The sequence below is a fragment of the Plasmodium malariae genome, assembly GCF_900090045.1.
Source record: "Plasmodium malariae genome assembly, chromosome: 13".
In the NCBI taxonomy this organism is placed as follows: Eukaryota; Apicomplexa; class Aconoidasida; order Haemosporida; family Plasmodiidae; genus Plasmodium; species Plasmodium malariae.
The window spans coordinates 2,060,203-2,082,976 of NC_041787.1; the positions used below are offsets into that span (position 1 = coordinate 2,060,203).

The 22,774-nt window shown below is 28.8% G+C and overlaps 1 protein-coding gene across 1 annotated transcript; it reads left to right on the top strand.

Moving 5' to 3' along the window:
* Window positions 1-793: 793 nt before the first annotated feature.
* On the top strand, window positions 794-22,279 carry PmUG01_13049800 (conserved Plasmodium protein, unknown function; the record flags this gene model as incomplete). Its single annotated transcript, XM_029007501.1, has 2 exons — window positions 794-21,860; window positions 22,092-22,279. 2 exons carry the CDS (start codon window positions 794-796, stop codon window positions 22,277-22,279), a joined length of 21,255 nt encoding a protein of 7,084 aa, XP_028863883.1.
* Window positions 22,280-22,774: the final 495 nt, after the last annotated feature.

Consider the following 22,774-nt stretch of genomic DNA (forward strand, 5'->3'; position numbering starts at 1 on the left):
TGTTTACGTTATTATGTATACATACATGAACAAATTGTTACAGGAATGTATAACATGTGATAATTGAATATGTACATATGCATGTTCTGCTTATGTAGTTTGTTTCAATTTGGCTTTTTAAAAAATGATTACATATATATGTGGGGGTGCCCGTATGTGAGTACATGCCTATGTGAGTATATTCCAATGTGGGTATATGCCTACGTGAGTATATGCGTATGTTCGTATATGCCTATTTGACTATATGCATAAGTATGTGCTCATGCGTGAAAGCACATGAGGTATCGGAATGCCTTAATAATTTCCCTATTTTGCGCATTAAAATGCTAATAGTAAAAAGCGCGAGAGGAGTTCGTGCATGTATTTTGAGCATAGCGCTTTCATCTGTTTATTCCTTTATTTAATATATATGTGTATTTGTTTGAATGTTTTTGTATGTACTTATTCGTATGTACGTAAGTGTATGTATGTATGTATGTATGTATGCATATGTACGTAAGTGTATGTATGTATATATTTGTACGTATGTATAAGTATGTATGTGTGCATATGTACGTAAGTGTATGTATGTATGTATGTATGTATGCATTTGTACGTATGTATAAGTATGTATGCGCGCATTTGTACTTAAGCGTAAGCATGTAAGCGCGCATATGTACTTAAGTGTAAGCATGTAAGCGCGCATATGTACTTAAGTGTAAGCATGTAAGCGTGCATTTGTATGTACGTACATGTATGTGTGTGTGCTTACATGTCGTAATTTTATTTTGAAAAAACAACTTTGCAAATAAATATGAGCAACTACATATGGAATAACACGTATTCGTTAGAGTTTTTAAGTGAAGACTTCTACGATTTAAATATAAGTACAAAGGACAATGTGTATGAAATAGTGAAAAGGAAGAAAGACGGAAACGAGGTGGAGAATTTGAATATAAATATTAGTAATCACATATGTATGTTTGTTCAGTTATTAGACAATCTGTTAGGTAAGATAAGTTATAACAATAGTCCAATCAACGATACGTTAAATTATAAGAAATTATTTGATGTGTTTAATTTTATTAAGAATCAGCTATATAATTGTGATTACAGTTTGTTTTTAAGAATATATTCTATTTATTATACCTACAATCATCGAAAAAATGGCTATCTAGATGTGAACAATTTGTATTCATTCATTTTAGATATAATAAATAAAATTGAAAATTTAAATGAGAATAATTTCTTAATATTACCAGGGGGATTTTATTTACAAAAAGAAAAGTTGTTAGTAAAAATTTTATATATTATACATAAAAAAAATAATCTATATAGTTTTGCTGTTTTAAACAATTCTATATATGGTATTCAATACCATTCGTTCAAAGTGGATGATATAGATAACTTGGGTGTTCTACTAAGAGATGTCATATTATGTATAAAAAATATTAACAAAAATTACTTAACAAATTCATTATTTTGGTTATGTTTATATCGTTTGTATATATTTCCAAATACAGAAAATGTTGATATATTATATCAGATATTATTGCCCTATTTAAATAATTCGTTTTTAACAAATAACTGGAATTTAAGTAACAACAAAACTGTTCGAGTAGTTGATCACACAGGTAGTAAAGATGGATCTTCTGACTTAAGCAAAGATATTTACCCCAGTGATAGTACCACAAGTATAGAGGCAAATAAAGTTTCAAATTTTAAAATTTACAATGAATCGGTAAATCCAGGAGGAGGGAATACTTCTAACCAGGCTAATTATTCTAACATTTTGTATGGCAATCAATATAACTTAAGCGATTTGAATGGTCTACATGACAAATCTAGTGGCCTGAAGAGTACAGATAATTTAGTAGCGCTTAGAACAATAAATAGTGCAAACAGTACGAACAAGTTTGACAAAATGGACGGTTTTAATCAGATGAGTGGTTTGGACAATTTTGGCAATGTGTACCATAACGGTGATAGTAAGACGCATCCTACTGCTAACCATTTTAATGGAATTGATTTGGGGCATGCTACATTTTACAGTAATGAGGAAGGTAAAAACATGTTCACTAATAACATTTTTAACGATAACATACATGGAAACATGCGGGAGGATAAACATATGAATTATTACGGATCGAGAAATGAGAGAATGAAAAAAGGAAAGACAACAAAAGAAAATGATAAATATGGAGGTATATATGTTAATATATATAAAAATAAATTTACTTCCTTTTCAATGAGTTTATATTATTCTATAATATATATGTTGAAAGTTCTGAACATTCAGGAGGAAGATATTGAGGTATGTAAAATTTTTATATATTATAGTATTGTTTTGAAGTTATGTGATGACCTGTTCAGGCTTGATCAAACCGAACGGAAAGAAGCAAAAGCGGAAAATAGAGGCAGGGGTAGTGATGGGAAATATAGCAGCACTAACACTAATAACAACAGCAATAACAATAACGATAGCAATCAGGTGTACGATAGTATTAGTTATGGCAGTTTCAATGGTAAAGGTAATTACAGTAACGATTACTTCTACAACGACACTTACAATTACAATCAGAGTCAGAACTACAGCCATAACTACAGCCATAACTACAGCAACAACCAGAGCTACAATTCTGTTAATAACAGAGGAGGATTTCCCAATGGAAATGGTGGAAATAATAATAATACCAATGAGTACAATTCCCACGCAGCAGAAAACCTTTTCAGTAGGAACAACGAAAGGAAGAGTAGCAACAGCAAGATAGATCGTGTCTTTTTTGTTTTCCTGGATATGAGTGTAAGAAAGTTGTGTGTGCTTTTCCATATATATTTTTACAAAATGAAAGTAGGTATATATGATATTAAGAAAATAATTAATAGTGATATTTTGAATGATATATTGAAAAAGGTGTTATTTGTGAAATATATGTATAACAAGATGGAAGTAAAATTATATTCAGACTTAACATTAAATGTTGATATTATAATAAATAGAAACTACAACAATTCTATAAAGTTTCCTATGTATGTAAAATTTGAAGAAGAATTACATAAAAATTATCGTAAAATTGAAATTAAAAAAGATATTAATATTCCTATATCTTTTTATATTTCCAAAAGGACTGTTAATACATTTAATGATTTATATATTATATTATATCAAACTAATTTAATTACAAATATTTTAATAAATCAAAAAAGATATATAAGACATTGTTACTTGTTAGCCTTTTCTTTTATTAGTCACATAATAAATAATGTTTTACCATCTCCTAAACATTTTATTTTTTTATCAAAATTTCACACAATGAATAAAGCTTTACAGGCAAGCATTTTTAATGAAATATATCACATGCACAATAACATATATTTTATAACATGCTCCATAAATGAAAATAAGCAAATAGTAATGTATAAAATTATTAACTGTTCCATGTTACTATTTTTATACGATTTTTTGTTAAGGATTCCTTGTGTTGATATTTGTTCAATTTTTTCAATTCATTATAACGGATTTTCGTCTAAACCTAGTAGACCTATATGCCATTGTAGATCAAAGGATAGGCAGCAGAATCATCGGGAAAAGGGAATGGGGGATAAAAAACATTTTATCCATGGAGAAAAGGAAAGAAGATCCGCTAACGACTGCAATGTTGGTATATTGAGTCCAAGTTGTAGCATTAGCAATAGCAATGGTACTAGTAATGGTAATGTTAATGGTTTCAATTTGAATAAGTTAAACATCAGTATACCTTGTAGCAGTTCTAAGAGTGGTCATGGTGTGCAAACTCGTGTAAAAAGTTTGAACGTAGCAGGCAAATATTCACAAAGTAATGCAAACAATAATGATAGCTACTCATCGTTAGATGAATGCATGCATAAAACTGAGGACTCCCTGAAACTGTCAGGCTATTGTATTGACATATCGGTATTAGAATGCTTTAGTAACTATATTTTAATAATAAACCCTAAATTGAATATAATAAGATCAGATGTTATTGAATATTTTTACAAAATTAATGAAAAGAAAATTAACAAGAACAGTCAGTTGTTTTTGTTTGAAAAAAGTGGGGACATAAATACTAGTGAAATAGAAATATTAGAGAATATAAGTTTAGATCTAGGATTAGATAGAAAAAAAAATAATATAATAGAATATTATTGTGGAGAAAATCAATTATTTAAACAATTAGTACCTGAGTTTTATCATTTAAGAGATATGCTATTCTTATTTAAGTCCTATATGTGTCCATATATTGACAAATTACCTCCTGTAAGGGTATATAAATATGATGATATTAACTTGAAATTTACTTATAAAAATAAATTATATATTAGTGTATTTAATAGGAAAATTGATATATGTGGATATATGTGTCAGAATAAAGATACCAAGTTAAATTTCTTTTCCTTCATTTATCAATTTATGCAATCATATGAAAATAAAAAAAATAATTGCATATTAACATATTCCAATCCGAATATGTACACAAATACTTATATTGAAAATGAACTAGATGTTTTGTATGTAAACGATTTACCTTTTTTTCATCCATCTTTAGATTTAAGGGATGTAGAAATTTTGCTTCAATATTTGACTGTACCTTATATTAGGATACCATTAATTTTAGAATTTTTTTGTGATAAAAAGAGAATAAAAAGTTTTCAGTCTTTTGACATTCAACAATTATTATTGTGTATTTTGTTTGAACCGTACATATTTAAAAATAAATATAAAACTATTCAAGAGGATAATTTTATTCCTTCAAAGGATAGAAATATATTTGCAACCAAATACGGTCTATTAATTAATGAACTAATTCTAAGCCCAAAGAATATTTTATGTAGTATTTACACATATCTGGAATTACTCTTCAGTTTTGATAAGGAAAATAGTAATAGCGGAAGAGTTAATATTGTTTTTATCATCATGATATGTACATATGTCAACTCGTACATAAAATTAATCGTTGAAACGAATAAGGAAATCAGATTTAATTTGGAAAACATTAAAAATATACTTGTGAAGATTGGGTTGGCCAACAGAGAGAAGATTTTATCTCGTTGTGGTAAAGACAAGGAACCAAGTGGAAGTAGAACTAAAAGTAGAAATAGAAGTAAGAACGAAAGAGCAGGAAGAGGGGGAAGAAAAAGGAAAAAACAAATGAAAAGAAAAATTCGTACACTGAATAAGCTTAGAAAAAAACTCATAAAAAATGAATTATACTGTTCGGATGAGGTTTTATTACATCTAGATACGTATTATAAAAAAATAAAAACAAAATTAGAAAATGAAATAATAGAAATTTTATTAAAATATATTAGAATATGTGTACAGAAGAATGATATAACCACATGTTGTATTTATCATGGATGTATTTTGTTAATATATAAGGACATAAAGTTTAGAGAGCTAAATAAAAGTAATGCAAAGAATTTATTATCCTCCATATTTTTTATCTTAACATACTATAATTTTACTGCTGAAACGAATTCTGCTGATTTAAAAAATATATATGGATTAGGTTCCCTTTTTGTTAATACAAATGATCATGTTGAGAACACTGTAAAAATAGTTAAGAAGTATGAAAGGACACCTAAGGATATGCTTAATGATACGAATAAACAGAATGAGGAGAATACTTTTTCTCTTTTGATTAAAACCTTTTCCTTATGTGAATGTGATATCTTTATTTCAATACATAAACAAAGAAATATGTTGTTAAAATATTTGGAAAAAAATGAAATGGATCGAAATGTTATATTTGAACATACTATTCACATATGCGCATGTGTTCATGAAAATAATAAAAATGTGTATAATCGTACAATTAGTAAATACAATTCTAATATCTTCCTAAATTTTCACTCAAATGAAAATGTTATAAGAAAATGGTTACCTGCGCATAAATTTAAGCACATTGGAATTTATACCATAGAAAATGCTCATAATGAGATGAATGCTACACGTGTGAAGGAAAAACAGAGAGATAAAATTGAGGTGGATAAAAACAGAGGGACTAACACGAATTACTATTTCACGTCCTCCACTTCGCCATCCTCGACCATCTCATCCGTTTCGTCTGCTTCCTTCGATTCGTTGAATTCAGTCGATACGTTCAATACATCTTCGTCCCTTAGATCGTTTCATAGAAACAATGATGATGATGCTGATTATATGTCCAAAGGGGTGGAGAAGGGGGAGAGGGAAGTAGTAGGTGAAGAGGGGAATGAAAAATTTTCATTCTCTGTCGATAATGCTAGAGTTAGGAATGATCTTAGACCAGAATATGAAGCTGAAAAAAGAGAAGGGTTATCTGGCACCCTTGACAAGATGGGAGATGGAACAAATAAGGATGATGATAATGTCATTATAAGCACACAGATGAAAGATAGTGAAATGATTACTATTTTCGAGGGTAATAATGAACATGTTGTGGGGGAAAAAGGTAAGGAAGTATGTTCTAAAAAGCAGGAAAATGATAAGATGAAGAAAGAGAAAAACAAAAAGGACAATGGGGTGGAAGAGATGGCTATCAGATTTAAAGGGAGTAGAAAAAAAAAAAGATACAGCGAATATTTAATGGACTGGGCAGATCAGGGCAATAGCATCAGTAATAACAATGGTTACATATATCATAGTAACAACTGCAGCGCTAAACGTAGCGATAACAACAATGGGAGTGATGGGAAGAATGCAGGGGTGAACCCGCTGCACGATACGGAATCTATGCACAACAACACGCAGAACAATATACTAAATTTTCCTTCGTTTTTTAAAAATAATGAGAATTCTGTGGTCAATGAAAAGAGGAAAAAAAAAAAGGAAAGGAGGAAGAAGGATAGCATTTTAAGTAATAACAAGTACATTTCGTATATTAAAAAAATTTTAAAGGAGAAGAATATTTTAATTAATTTACAGCTATTTACCTTTTCGTACAAAGATAATAATATTATCACGTTAAATGAAAACATTAAGAAGTTTAAAAGCTATAGAGATGTTTTTATGTACAGCAAGAATTATATGAACACGGACAGGAGAAAAAAAGTACATAAAATGAAAAAAAATATTAAAGTGCTTATTACTCAGTCTTACCAAAATTTCTGCACATTTAATATTATAGGGAAAAAGCATAACTTAGAAGTATGGAGAAATTCGAAAAAAGTGACAATGAAAAATTTGATGAGTTATGAATATGACAAGTCCAAAATATTTTACATCAAAAGTACTAGTCTTCTAAATAACATGAAATGTTTGGGAAATAGCAATATTATCGGTAACAGTAATATTAACAGTTACAATAACAGTAATATGAGCAGTTACAATAACAGCAATAATATCAGTAACAATATTGGTAACAGTAACGGTAATGACAATGGTAATAGTGTTAGTAATAGGAATAGGAATGATGAGGAAGGTGGAGATGAGTTTAACAACAGAAGTATGAATATGACAAGCTTCTATAATTTCCTGTCGGGTGAGGTAAAGAACGGGGTACTATACGAACAGGAGAATAATGATATATATATAAGAATCATATGGAAATATAATACGAATGAATTAAATAAAATTAATGGGCATGATACGAAAGGTGCTAAAATGAATGCAGAGGAATATAAAGCAAGGGAAAATGCGTTGGACAAAAATGAAGATAATAGTTGCAAAAAAGATTACTACGATTTGAAATCATTCAATATAAATTACGAAACACAGAATATTGAGGGTTTATTTAATTTTAAATATGAAGAGAATCAGTATGATAGCAGTTTAATTAATACTACTGAGGAATCTTCCTTTAGTGACGAAACTAGGGTACTATCAAATGAAAACATTGAGTATAATAAGAAAGATGAGAAAATGGTAGTAACCAAATCGGTTAGAAGCAGTCCTAGCTCATCTGCTACTTATGAGACTAGTTTATGTAGTGATATTTCTGCACATTTAGATGAAGATTTGAATGATATTAATTACAAAAAGAAGAATGATATGGTAAGTGGTTCAGTCAAGGGAGTAAAAATAACAGATGCAATATATTATAAAAATAATAATAAAAATATACAGAATAGTAAGGTAAAAGGTGCTATTAATAATATTGATAAAAACGAATTAGAGAAAAAAAATAAAAATAGAAAAAAAAATAGTGTCGATTTGGAGGAATGCGGATTGAAAGAAATAATTTATCGAAAAGATATGGATTGTATATTTATTTATAGTATATATTTTAATATGAATGGATTTATAAAAAAGTTGTACTACTGTAGTGATGTAAAAAAGATATATTTCTCAACAAGTATAAACAGATGCAAGAATTTATTTTACCATTTTGAAAATAATAATGTACGTCTTTGCTACTATAACAGTAAAGAGAGTTATGAAAAATATACTATTTCTATATCTAGAAATATTTATAACAATATTCAAGTACAGACTTATTTGAATCCATGTTATCTGTCTACGTTTGTTCCTAATATTCTCCTTCAGTACTACAACTTTTGGTATAATAATGATGATAGTTTAATAGGAGAAATAAAAAATGCAAAGAAAAATAAAAAGAATAAAAATTGTATTATCTACATAAAGCTCTTTAATAACCTTAGTAATGATGCATGGGAAGAGGAACATAATAATAACGTATCAAATGAACAAAACACCAAAGGAACTAAATGCTTAAATATTTTTAAAAATGGGTTGTTCAAACATGATAAGAAGCCGAAATATAATTTTCCTTATGGTATTATTCAAAAATTACGAATATTCAATAGACCAAAAAGTTCGAAAAAAATAACATCTCTAAGGATAAATGAAGATTATAAAGCCTTAACTTTTATTAATATTTTAAGTTATGAAAACAATCAAGTTTATGATGATTTTTATAACATTCTTATGAAATTTGATCATATAACGTACATATTAATATATACGTTAAACGTTCCACCTTTATTTGATAATCGAAAGGGTCCTTCCCCCTCGGATGTTAGCTTTGATAAGAGGAGACCACATTGCAGTGGTATTGTTAAAAATGTTCCTATTACGGTCGATTTAATCGAAATTCCTAGGTTAAATTTAACACTGCGGAGGAATAACGTAGACATAAAGATCAGCAGCAATAAAGAAAGAGAGGGTAACAAGAACCGAAGTACTGACGGCATCAAGGAAATCAGTAAAAATGGAAATAGTGGTGGAACAATCGATGGAACCACTGATGGTAACATTGGGGGAAGTGCCAACCCTAGTGGCAAGAAGAAGGACGGCTGCAAATACTACTTCGAGGAACTGAACATGTTTTTGTACAACGGGAGCATGCAAAAGTACACGTATATTTATAACGTAATAAAAAAGATGAACAACACAGTACTATTACAAAATAGCAAAAATGATCTCTTTTTTTTGGTATCCTTATTAAATAAACCTTTTTTTTTGAATATTTCAAATTTGTATAAAGAGTTCAACAAGAAAAATATTCACCTGTGCACATTATTAGAAAAACATATTAATGTTCTGTTGAAGAATTATATGTACGTTACTATTTATTACCATAATTTTAACATCAACACAACTGTTAAAAAAAATGTGGATGTATTTAATGAAAATACAGAAAAGAATAACTGTTCAATGCAATATATTATTCTGTCTGTTCATAGTTCTAAGCTGTTTTTAAATTTTCGAAATTTATATAGTTGCTTTTTTTTTATTGTCAATAAATACCTGAACAAAGATCATGAGGAAGTAATGGAATATTGTAACAATTTAAGTATATGTAAAGAAGATATTAAAGAAATAAAATATTTATTAAATATATTAAATTATTGTGATAATACTATTTATTCAGATGTAGATTCTTGTGCATGCAGATTGAAAATCTTTTTGACCCTATCAAAACAAACGAAAGTAACTCTCCGAAAAAAAAGACATAGAGTTAGTGTAAAAAGAAATGCGTGGAATATGGATGATTATTATAATATTTTTAATTATGTAAAATCGTTGTGGTATTTTGAAAAAACAGGAGAAAATGAAGACTCTAGTGGTAATGATATGAATATAAGTGAGGATGATAATGATACTACTAATATGAAGGGTTTACTACTCTCACATGGTAAAACATCCAAAAGTACGAAAAGAAGAAATGTTAGCGATGCACATGATAATAGTGATACCAGCAGAAGCAGCTGGAGTAGTGAGGGTGGTGGTTACTACTCGTCGTCAAATAGCTTCTCATCCTATGATAGCAATTATGTGTCATCAGAAAAGGAGAATAAAAAAAAGGAACTTAATGCGCAGGAAAAAATTATTGTAGGGGATGAGGACGGGGGTAAGGAAAACATGAGCAGAAGAAATAGAAAAAAAATAAATAAAATAAATAAATATTGTAATAATAATTATGATAGTAGAAATCAAAGTAGTTACACTAGTTGTCATAAAAGTAATACAAACAAAATGAATAAGAAGAAAAGAAATGCAGAAAGCGGTAAGAAAAAAGATCATCATCAACAAAGTGGGAAAAAAAAATCGTATAATGAAAGGGATACAGCTTATTATGAAAACTCAGATAATAGTAAAAATGTGTATATATATTGGGATATAGTTAAAGACATTTTATTTTATATAAACAATTTAATATACATTAAAGCAAAGTGCAAATTAACCATTGATGAAGAAATATTTTTATATCAAAATTGTAGTATTAATATACATAAATATAAATTAATATACAATAGATATATAATATTAAATAGTATAATAGAGTCCAAGTTCACCAGTGATAATTGCAATCCATTGTTCTTTTACAATATATTAAAAAAGAAGCAAATAGAAAATCAGAACAAGATGAAAAAGTATCAAATTGAATATAGGAAAAGGAGTAGAATTGAAAGCAGCTATGCGAATCAAAAGATACATATGCATCTAGATGATACTAGTTACAGTAATACAGGAATAGTTACTAATAGTAAGAGAGGTGGTTATAATGATGAATATGGTATTAAAAAGAATGATGACACGTGGAAAAACAAGCTTTACAACAATGTGCTAAATCTAGAGAGTATACAAAATAACATAACCCACTTGAAGAACTCATTTAATGGTAAAGAAGAAAAGCATATAAAGGAAGATCACTTGGTTGTATCTATTAATATTCCGAAAATTGAAACAGTAAAATATATTAACAACATAGATGAAAACATTTTTATGAACATAAACCTGTACGACAATATAGGTAATATAATTAACAATATGTGTTATAAAAAAGTAGAAGATAAAAATAATGTGGAAGCGTTAACCTACTTAAACTCGTTAATAAACTCCTTAGGGATACAAAATTTTTTTATTATCTATAACTATTTTATGAATAATTTGAATATAAGAATGGTTAAGGGAGAAAACACCTTTTTATATGGCAATTTGTTGGCAAGATATTTGTATTTTTATAATTATAATATTAGTCAGTATAGTAAAATAATTTACATATTTATTTTTATTATTAACCATCAGGAAGTCATAAGTATGTTACCAAAAATTGATGATCAAAAATTAAAAAAGAATTATTTGAATTTTTTTAAAACCAATGATTCTCTTTTTACCTTTTTCAATGATATTTTTAAATTTGTCCAAAACCTTCAAAAAGAAAAAAAAAAAAAAATAAATAAAAATATCATTCCGTTAGTAGTAGACAATAACATTACCATTTCAACCTCCGATGTAACTATGTACCGTCTGATAATTAATATAAATGTAGATGATTATTTGTGTGAAAAGAGAATTATTTATCCCTTCCATATTAAGAATAACGTTCATGTGGGTAGTGAACTACTCAATGAGTTATGTTTTTGTCCTTTTAAGAAGTTGTACAAGTATTTGAGGAAGGTTAAACGAAATTGTGTTGGTAGGATTGGTGGTAGTAGTAGTAGTAGTACTAGTAGTAGAAGTCGTGGAGGTGGAAGTGGAAGAAGGAGCCATGGTGGAAAGCACAACACTAAGGGCAAGGGTGAGAGCGCTTTACATAATAGAGATGACGGATGGGGGGACGAGTTCGATAATATAAAGCTCGAAAATGAAGTAGAAAATTGTGATAAGAATAGTATTAACAGAAGGAATATTCTAAATTTTGATTTTGAAGAGAATAATTTATCTTGTCAAAATACGTATTCGAAAAATTTCATAAAGAATATGAAAGTTGACTATAACAGGCACCTAGAATATGAAAAAAAAAAAGTAGACTATGAATTCATTGGTTTCAGTGCTAATGAAATAAAAATGACTTTTAGCAATATTAAAAAGTTGAAGGAGTATGTAAATATGTTTGTAAGTATAAAGGATATATTATTAGAAATATTCGTAGGCGATAATAAATTACTTGAGTGTATAAATGAATTTATGGAGGAAGCGGAAAACGCAAATAGAAACATATTGAACATGGAGAACAGCAAAATTCACCATCAAAATTTGGGAAGAGCTGAAAACGTTGATATGTTTTATGTAAACAATAGTCAAGAAAGTGAACAAATGAGGAGCAATCATATGAACCCAAGGAGTGGAAAAAGTTATGCCGGTAATGTTACAGATTTGTCTACAAGTAACACTGTTGGTGTATATGATACGAGAGGGGGAAGTGTGCATACTGGTAGGAGTAGTAATAACAATGTAAGTAGCAGTGATATTATCGATCCTAGTAAAAATAACTATGATAACATTTTTAATACGCTAGACGGGGGTCATCTAAGGGACGATGCGCAGGCATATACCAATTACTTTTTATACAAATTCGGAGTATTAGGAAAAGCGGAAAAGGAGATAAACTTGAAAATATTAATAAGTTGTTTTATGTCAAAATATGCGTACGAATATTTAATTATGATAAATCCAAATTTAAAAAAAGAAAACTCGGAAAAATTTATTAACATCGTTTTGCTGTATATGTTAATAATGAACAGGAAAATGTTTCTACATGAATGTATTAGTAGTGTAATAAACATTCTAAATATATTTAAGGTATACAATTTGAAATTAAAAATTTTAAAGCAAAAAGAGAAATATATAAAATCAACTACAAGTAGTGATGTTAATTCAGATGTCCTGTTGAACAGATTGATGAATAAACAAGAGAAAATAATAAATAAAGCTATTAATACAATTCAGTTGGGAACAAAGAATTTGACGCAATTGACCTTAACAGAGAGGCATTATTTCACAATGAGAAGCAAATGCAAAAATCGAAAAATAGTTTATAAAAATTTGATGCACGACTCGGATTCGTCCGATGTATCTACGTGCTATTTTTCCAGCGATCAGTATGAAGAGGGAGTGGAACGGTCCAAGCGAGTGGATCAGGTGGCACAGTTTGAAGGAAAGGAGAGAAATAAAGCGGATGGAAATACAATTGACGAATTGGGTAATTGGGCAAGTAATTTGGGAGAAAATTGGGGTATTAGCTGGACGAATGAAGAGGATCAAAAAAATATGACTTCTTCACAATGCAAATTGGCTAATCTTGGAATGGGTGAAGAAGAGCAGAAGAGTAAAAAAGGAGAATGCTTGATTGAGATAAAAGAAGGAGATGATAATTGTTACTATACTTATGACCCCAGATTACTAATATTTGAATATACGAACAATTTAATTATTAGAAAAAAACAAGTAAAGATGATAAAAAAGTTAAAAAGAGATTTTTTAAAAAAGAAAAAGCAATACTGTTATCAAATAATAATGGGAGGAGGTAAGACGACTGTATTATCTCCTCTATATTTTTTAATTTTTTCTAACTACTTTTTAATATTTAATATGTGTCCACAGCCGTTAATACACTTTACAATAAATACATTTCGCTCAAGATTTTCATCAATCATAAGAAAGAATATATTTTATTTTAATTTTAGTCGTTATAATAATATTACAACAGATTTGTACATAAGTTTATGTAGTGCATTAGAAAATAAGTACATATTAGTGACTAGTCCAACATGCATAAAATCCTTATTTTTAAAATTGGTTAATACTATTCAGGAGTTGAATAATATTAAAACATTTGATATCATAAAGCAAAAAGCAAAAACGCATATCACGGACGCATTGACAAAATTTTTGGGTTTCCAAAATGAAGATCATTCTATTAGTGTATCGAATGTAGCAAATTTGACAAATGTGGCGAATTTAGGAAATGTAGGTAGTATGACTAATATGACTAGTGTAGCTAATGTAGTGTCCTTTAGAAACACAAACAGAAATATATCTACTCAAGGAGCGAGCAGTGGATATGGTTCATCATCAATGGATTATAATATGTTGAAAAAACAACTTGATTTGTCAGTAAGAATATTCGATATATTAAATAAAAGTATATTATTAATAGACGAAATTGACAATGTGTTACATCCTTTAAAAAGCGAGCTACATTGGCCATATGGTATAAATAGAGATATAGATTTAGTTAACGTTGTTAGGAATTTTACCGATGTATTTATGAATAACCCATATTTAAAATTTTTATATGACAAGAAAAATGATGACGTCGATATAAAGAATATCAAAATATCAGTTGTAAACCGAAATCAAGTTAGGAGCAATTTGGCTGCCCATATTAAGCAGTTAAAGGAGGTGGAGACAAAAAGAAATATTTCAAACCGGGTAAATTGCACGCACGATAATAGCGGAAACGATGGGAACAGCTACAATAACTGTGGTAATTTCAACAACATCAATTACAATAGCAGCAATTACAATAGCAGCAATTACAATAGCAGCAGTTACAACATCAGCAGTTACAACATCAGCAATTACAATAGCAGCAGTTACAACGCGTATGATGGTAACGCGTTTTCTAGGGAAAAAGGTAAGAGTAAAAATGTAATGGAAAGTATGAACATCTCATATGGTACACATGCGTACAGGAAAGAAGACAGCAATGATTTGAGTGTAGTTAACAATAGTGCTTTAAAAACTGTGGGTAAGTACGGATCTATGAAAATGGTGAACAGCGCAGAAACGAATCATAGCTACTCGCATATCGACTTAAGTCTGTTCAGGTACAAACTAAGTTGGGTATTAATTGACTTTTTTTTTTATCCTGTGTGTAAGAAATTAACTATACCTATGAATGTTTGTTTTAATACTAATACAGATTATATTGAAGAATTACTACTTATTTTTGATAAAGAAGTACAAAAAGGTATAGATAATCATGACATTTCTATAATACCTCATTTTCATATTATTAACTTTAATTGGTATAATAACATAATTTGGTTAGTTGCTCGTTATGTGTATTATTTTCTTTTGTCTTATAAAATTACGGGAGTATCCCAAAAAATGGTTGAATCTTATTTATGTATTCCTTTATGTATTGGGTATAATGATATATGTGTGAACAATAAGTCGAATAATCAAACGGTTTTAAGTAACTCCACCATTAGACGACTGTTGAATATTAAGAAGATAAATGCAAAGTATAGCACTAATAACGACAATTATGCAGTTGATTTAGATAATATGAACATGGGTGAAATGCATATACTCTCTAGTGATTATCACTTAAAAATTTTTGAAAAAATTAATGCCATAGAATATGTATTCTGTAAAATGTTAAATCTCTGTCGCTTATATATAAATGGCATATTACCTTTCGTGTTTTCAAAAATTAATACTGTGCATTATGGTATCTTATCCGCTGAACAAATTAATAAGTGCCAAATAATTATGAGTAAAAGCAGGTATTTTCTAGCTGTGCCATATATAGGTAAAGATACCCCTTCCGATATGTCTGAGTACACAAATGTAGATATTGTTGTTTCTTTTACTATATTATCATATAGGTATCAAGGTATGAGATATTTTGATTTTATACTCTCCCTCAAAAACATTTTATATAATTACTCTTTGGAAAAAGATTATGAACATATTCAAAGTGAATCAGATGATTCATCTATTTGTTCTGAATATTTGAGTGATGAGGAAAGTGTAGCAGGAAGTTACTGTCACCATAAGAAAAAGGAAAACAAAGATATACATAAAAAGAAAAATAAGAAACATACTAATAATGCACAAACAAATAGTCAAAATAGTATGGATGATGACAGTAGTTATACTAATACAAGTTATGTTAAGGAAAACAGCTCGTATTCTAGTATTCTAATTAAGAGCGATAAATCATCCAATACATCGGTTAAATGCAGCAGGTTGATACACAAAGAGGGAAAGGCTAACAATGGAGAAAATGAAAAACGAAATTGTTCTAACAGAGAAGCAAGCGGACATGCTGCATCACATAAGGATAGAGGTAAAAGAAATGGTGCTAAAAAGAATAAACAAGGTGGCCACTTTAATAGTACTAAAAATAAGAGCATTAAGGAGGGGAAGAAGAATGACAGAAATGATATTAGTGCAAATGGTAGAAGGAAGGTCAGAGGAAAAGACACCAAAAGAAGGGAAAAAAAGGATATAAAAAACATGTATTATCTATACAAAGAAATAATAGAAACGAGTGGAGCTAAAATTAGAAAAACGAAAAAGGATATAAATAATAATAATTTCTTTTTTTATGATAATAACATAAAAAGGAGAACAGAAAATATAAAAAGAAAGTCAGGAAATTATGTAGACACAATTGATAAAATAGATCTGAATGATAATGAAACACTGTATGATTTATACAATTTAACACGTAAAAACCCCTTGTTAATTAGCTATTTTTTATTAGGTATAATATTAGAAAAATATATAAAGCATACAGAAAAGCAGTTGTCCTCAAATTCTCAGGATTTAACAAATAATGTCTTATTTAAATATGTAATAGGATATAGTGGAACAAGTAATGATATACTACCAGAAGAAATACATAAATGTAAATATGAAAAGAGAACAATTGGATCGATTATCAACATTTTGAATGACACAAATATTGTGAATTTTATTTTTTTGCCATCCAAAATTTCCCCTATTCAAATATTAAAAAGTTTGAGTTATTCTAAAATTAAATTTAATAGCCTTATCGATACAGGATATTTAATTAATAATATTTCCCCCAAAAAAGTAGCATACTATATTTTGCAATTTTTGGATTACATCGATTGTTGCATTTATATTGACAATGGGAAGCATATGTGCATGCTGCCATTGGAAAAGAAAAAAAGAAAAACTAGGCGTAGAAGAAGAGAGGAAAAAAATGGAAGCAAACACATCTTACACAAGGAAAACCCAAAACGGGAGCATTTGGAAGGGATTACAGCAATGGAAGAGGTTACACAAGGAGAAATTATCAAGACATCTATTGAAAATGGTGAAGAAAATAGTAAGGCGGATAGAAGTGTAAACAATAGAATAGGGGCATGTATAAGGGAACAAAAAGCAAAGAAAAAAAGAAACATGTGGATGAAGAAAAAGTACAACAAACGTAGCAACAACAATAACAGAAACTATTATAACATTACGGAAAACAGAGGCAGTAATAACAATAGCGGAGGAAGTGCTGGCATGGAGAATAGTTTCAACATGAACGTGGAAATTATACCTCTACAGGACTGTTATGTACCGATTAAAAAGAGGTTTATTTATTTTGATCATATAAATACCTTTGGACAAGATATAAAACAGTATGTAAATGCAAACAGTCTAGTTACAGTAAATATCGGAAATGACATTTCGTCATTTAGTCAAGGTGTTTTTCGATTGAGGTCTATAGGTATCAATCAGAAAATTTTTTTCTTAATCCCCTTATGCTTAGTTAAACTGATGAACATAAATACTAATCTGTTTAAGGATATGATTTTTTCCTCTAAGAAGTGTAATGCAGACGATGCGCGTAGTAGTGAAGTGCCACTTAACGATATTTATAGCAAGAATGTTTTTAAAAAATTTAAAAGAGAAAAGAAGAAAATGCTCCAAGCATGCAATAAAAATTACAGTGAGGACAGTCAGACCGAATCGGAGCACAACATGAGCGATACCATTTTAGTTAGCAGTAGCAATAGAAGCAGCGGGGGCAGTGGAAGCAGTGATTATGAGAGCAGTGGTGATGATAGCAAGGATGGTTATAGCAATGGTTGTTACGAGAAAAGAGATAGTTACGATAAAAACAGTTTTAGCATGAATATGAGAAGAAAAGGAAGAAGAGAGGATGGAGATAGAAGAAGTTACAATTTCATTAATGAGAATGACGAGTGCATGTTGATGATTGATTGTTATAATAGCATTTATTTGGACGAAAATACAAAAGGGGATGTTTTAAAAGAGTTGACCCATTACTTAATTTTAAATAATATAAATAACAATATAAAACAGAGTGAACTCTTATGTGTACATGGAGTAGTGAATATTATAAAGAAGAAGAGCATAAAAATGTTAATAGACAATTATATAAATATTGGTGTTTTGAATTATAGGGACTATTTAGATATATTTAACACGAGCATAGATTTTGATATTCAGAATCAGGTGCCATCAAAAAGTAGTTCTTTATTATGTATTGTTCAGTTAATAGAAAAATTTCAAAATATTTTTAGTAAAGAAGATGAACTATTTTTACAAGATATATTATATCGCTATTTCTGTTTACACTATGATTTTTCAAATAAAACAATTTTTATGTATTTTGATGCATTTTTTCCGCGTAAGGATTTTATGAAAAGTAATTTCCCCCAAATTATACTAGATTTATTTGAAAAGCTAAAAAAGATAAAAAAGGACAACTCTGTTTTGTCTTTCAAAAAGTGCTACAGAAGTAATTGTAATGATTACAATGGGGAGGATGACAATTCTATAGATAACCATCTGTTCAGTTTAGAAAATGAACAGGAGAAAGAAAAAGAAAAAGAGAAGGAAAAGGAAAAGGAGAAGGAAAAAGAGAAGGAAAAAGAGAAGGAGAAGGAAAAAGAAGAGGAAAAAATACCTGAAGATCAAAAAAAGAAAAATGTCAAGTATAAAAAAGATGAATATAAATTATACAGATGGACAATTGATGATATTAATACTGATTTGTTTGGTGCAAAAAAGGGGAAGAAGCAAGTAAATTATGATAAAAAGGAAGAAACGTACAATACTATTTCTTTAATAAATAACAAAGTTACAGAAACGTTTATGAGAATTCGGGATAGTCCTTTATTTATTCCACTGAATAAAATGTGTGTAAACGACATATTCTTAAATTTTCCGTCGTATGTATATGTATCTAAAAATTTTATAAACTCGGATGCTATTAATACAAAGAAGGTGAAGAAGGTAAAAAACATTTTACTTGTAATCGAATGTGCGCACAAGGAAGTTGAAAATATTCGTTTTACGGAAAATAATAATTATGATATATACTCAGAAAAAGAAATTTTAAAAAGTATATGGGATATATTACAAGAAAATAATATGGAAGAAATTCTCAACATTTTAGATATCAACCCTTTTAAGTATTCTTACGATTTGACAAAATTGATACTTGATTATCTAGAAAAAAATAAAAATAAAAATGCAAGTTTTGTAAATTTTACATTCATATTAAATCAACTTGAATTGTATTTTAGTAGTAAAAATAAAAAGTATATAATTGTAAGTTTGCAAGAAGCAGAAACATTGAGATACTACATTCATAAGAGGTATAGCATGGAAAAGGTAAATAAAGCCCTAGCCGATGATATAGGGGCTATATGTATGAACCAGCACAAAAGAAGTTTATCTTCAAATAAATGCTACACAACTAACGAAGCTGGAAGTAACACAAATGGTGGAATACAAATGAATAACGAATGGAAGCAAACTCGTACAAATGAGAATTGTACAGGAGAAAAGAATAACATGGGTTCAAATGTGTTAAACTCCTTTAATGATAATACATCAAATATCGGTTTAACAAATGTGGATATGAACTTATTTGACATTTTTGACAAAAAGGGGGATAGCAACATAGGGGCAGATGGTAACCTAAACAGCGAGAAAATTGAAGAGAGTTGTAATAATATGAAGGACTACATATCACATGATGTATCTATAACAGATGGATGGGGATTAAACAACAATCTTTCGAGCATATCGTTGGAGGATAAGGATAATGTGGATGGTGTTAGTGGTAACAATGGAGGCAATAGTATCAGTAGTGCTAATTATGCTAACAGTACGAATGATAATTTAATCTTCGAAGATATGGAAATTCAAAATAAAAAGAAGAACTCTTCTAACATAGTAGCAATGAATAGCAGTAGTAAACAGGTTATTGGTAGAACACACAATTTGGAACTGTTGGATATATATGAAAAGGAAAAAATGAGGACGCGAAAAACAGAAGAGAAAAATTTATTTTCAGATGTACATATAAATATATACAATTACCATTTTTGGTTTACGCCTATTGAAATTACAGACAAAAATAATTTGAGAAAATATTTATCAAGACAGGTACAAATAGTTTATAGTGTGTGTAAGTTTTTTAACTCGGATAGAAAATTTATAGATGCTCATGTTAACTTACTATTACAGTATTTAAATTTTAATTCTCCAAAACATCGATTTAATTATTTTAATGAGTTATATTTATTAAGAAGAATGATGAAAGAAAATTTAAATAAAAGCTATAGTTACAAGAGTTTAGAAAAACATGTGCTTATTCCTAAAAATGTAGAACTAGAAATTGCCGAAAAAAAATTATTCGAAGGAAATGGGGATATATATGCGTTTAAAATTATGCAACAAAAAGTGAGACAAAGCTTAAAAAAGAAACAGTTAACGTTGCAAGAAATTTTCGATAAAGATATAGATTACACATGTAGTAGGGAAGATATAAAAATTTTATTTGACTTTTTAAATATACATGATAATAATTCAGTTAATGTTCTCTTTGATATATTAGGATCAAATGTATCTCTTCAAGATTTATGTTTTTCACTTAATCCAACAGAAAATATGAAAAAATCGGATTTCCAGAAAGATCTATATGTAGATGAAAAAGCAAGATATGATGAGGATTTCATAAAAGAAGTGGATATGTGTTTAAAAAATTTTAAATTCTCCTTAACAGATCATACTTATTTTAAGCTGATATGGTCAGGTAAAATTTCCAATCAGAGAATTGTACAAGATATTGCTCTAGATAATAAAAAGGAGACGATTTTAATGAGTAATGAAAAGGTTCCTTATACAGAGAAATACGATGATAATGGTATCAGTACCCATGAAAAGGATTTTTATAAAAACTCATCAACGAACGATTTGCTGAGCGATATATTTGGATTTAGCAAAATTCACAATAATAACAACAATATTATCAGCATTAATAATAATGCTTATGTTAACAGCGTCAATAGTTGCAGTATCAATGGTAGCAATGTCAATGGAAGCAGTATCCATATAGGTAATAGTAAATATGAGCAGCAAGAGTTAGATGGAAACATGAAATATATTGTAAATAATTCTGAACAGTTTTATATATACGAGGCAGAAAACACGGATCCAAAGGACAGAGGAATGATGAGTAAAAATAAACACAAAATACTTTTTGGTCATTATGCATCAAATAAGGCAATGGATAATACTTTTCCAATACTTGAAATGACAGATGTATCTATAAACAGTATGTATACAAGTGCATCTGCTAAAGAAGTTTTAAATTTATTCTTCCCTCATCCAAAAAAATATCTACTATTATGGCATGAAGATTATTCTATAAAAAATGTAGAGGAGTGCCTTCATATATGGAAACCAGTTCTCTCGTCTGCTCATTTTTCAAGTACAGTATTCCTAGGGTTTATTACAACCGTCGGGCCTCAACAACCCCCTTTAAACAAAATTAGAGCAGTTCCAAAATCTCTAGTTAAAAATGTTCAAAACAAGAAATATGCTACCTTCTATTCTGACAATAGTTTTTCGATTGACAACTCCGGGGTGTTCAGTTCGTTGAACATTCACTTTTTCAGTAATAAGAAAGATTGAAAAATGTTAAGAATAAGAAGCTTGTACCCATCTCTGTGATAGTCGTTATTGTTTTGTTATTGTTATTGCGGTAGTATTAGTGGCAGTAGCAGTTGTGGCTGTTGTTACTTATATTTTATTTTTTTTCGTACAAGTATGCTTTGTATCTCTTTGCAAAAATGTTTCTCCATGTTGTCCTCATTTTTTTTTTTTTTTTTCTACACCTCATTTTTAGACGGATTGGACAACAAAAATTATGAAGAATTTCTATTTAGGAATTTCTCTTTAGACATTGTTGTCAAAATGAAAAAAATAAAATCAGTGAATGAAGATATCTTTAATTTATGGGGAGACGAGAAACAAGATTTTAGTGAAGAGGATGAGCCATCTTCTGAGTGGGAAGTAATACCTCGAAGCTTTTAAAATTTTACCTACCACTAACTTCGTTATTCAGATGAGCATTAATTCTTTTTGTTCAATTCTGCTTCATTATAAAATCATTAATAATATGCATTGTTCACGGAAAATATATATATATATATATATATATATATATATATATATATATATATATATGTACATACTTAAATATGTGTATGCATTATATATTTACATATTATTATACCTCCTTTTTGTCATTCCATATGCATAATTTTTTTTTTTTTTTTTGTTTCGTCTAAGCATAAAAGAAGGATGTGTGCAACTGTTATTTATGATTAATACAGTTCAGTAATAACTTTTTCGTTATTTATGTTATCACATTTACATATATTTTTTTGTTTATATAATATTTTTAAATAAACTACGACGTTTTAAAATTTTTCAAAATCATTCCTCTTCTATATTTACATTAGCTAGTAAGAAAGGGGGAAGAAGAAAAATTAAACGTATCATATAGTGCATTTTTTTTTCTCCCTC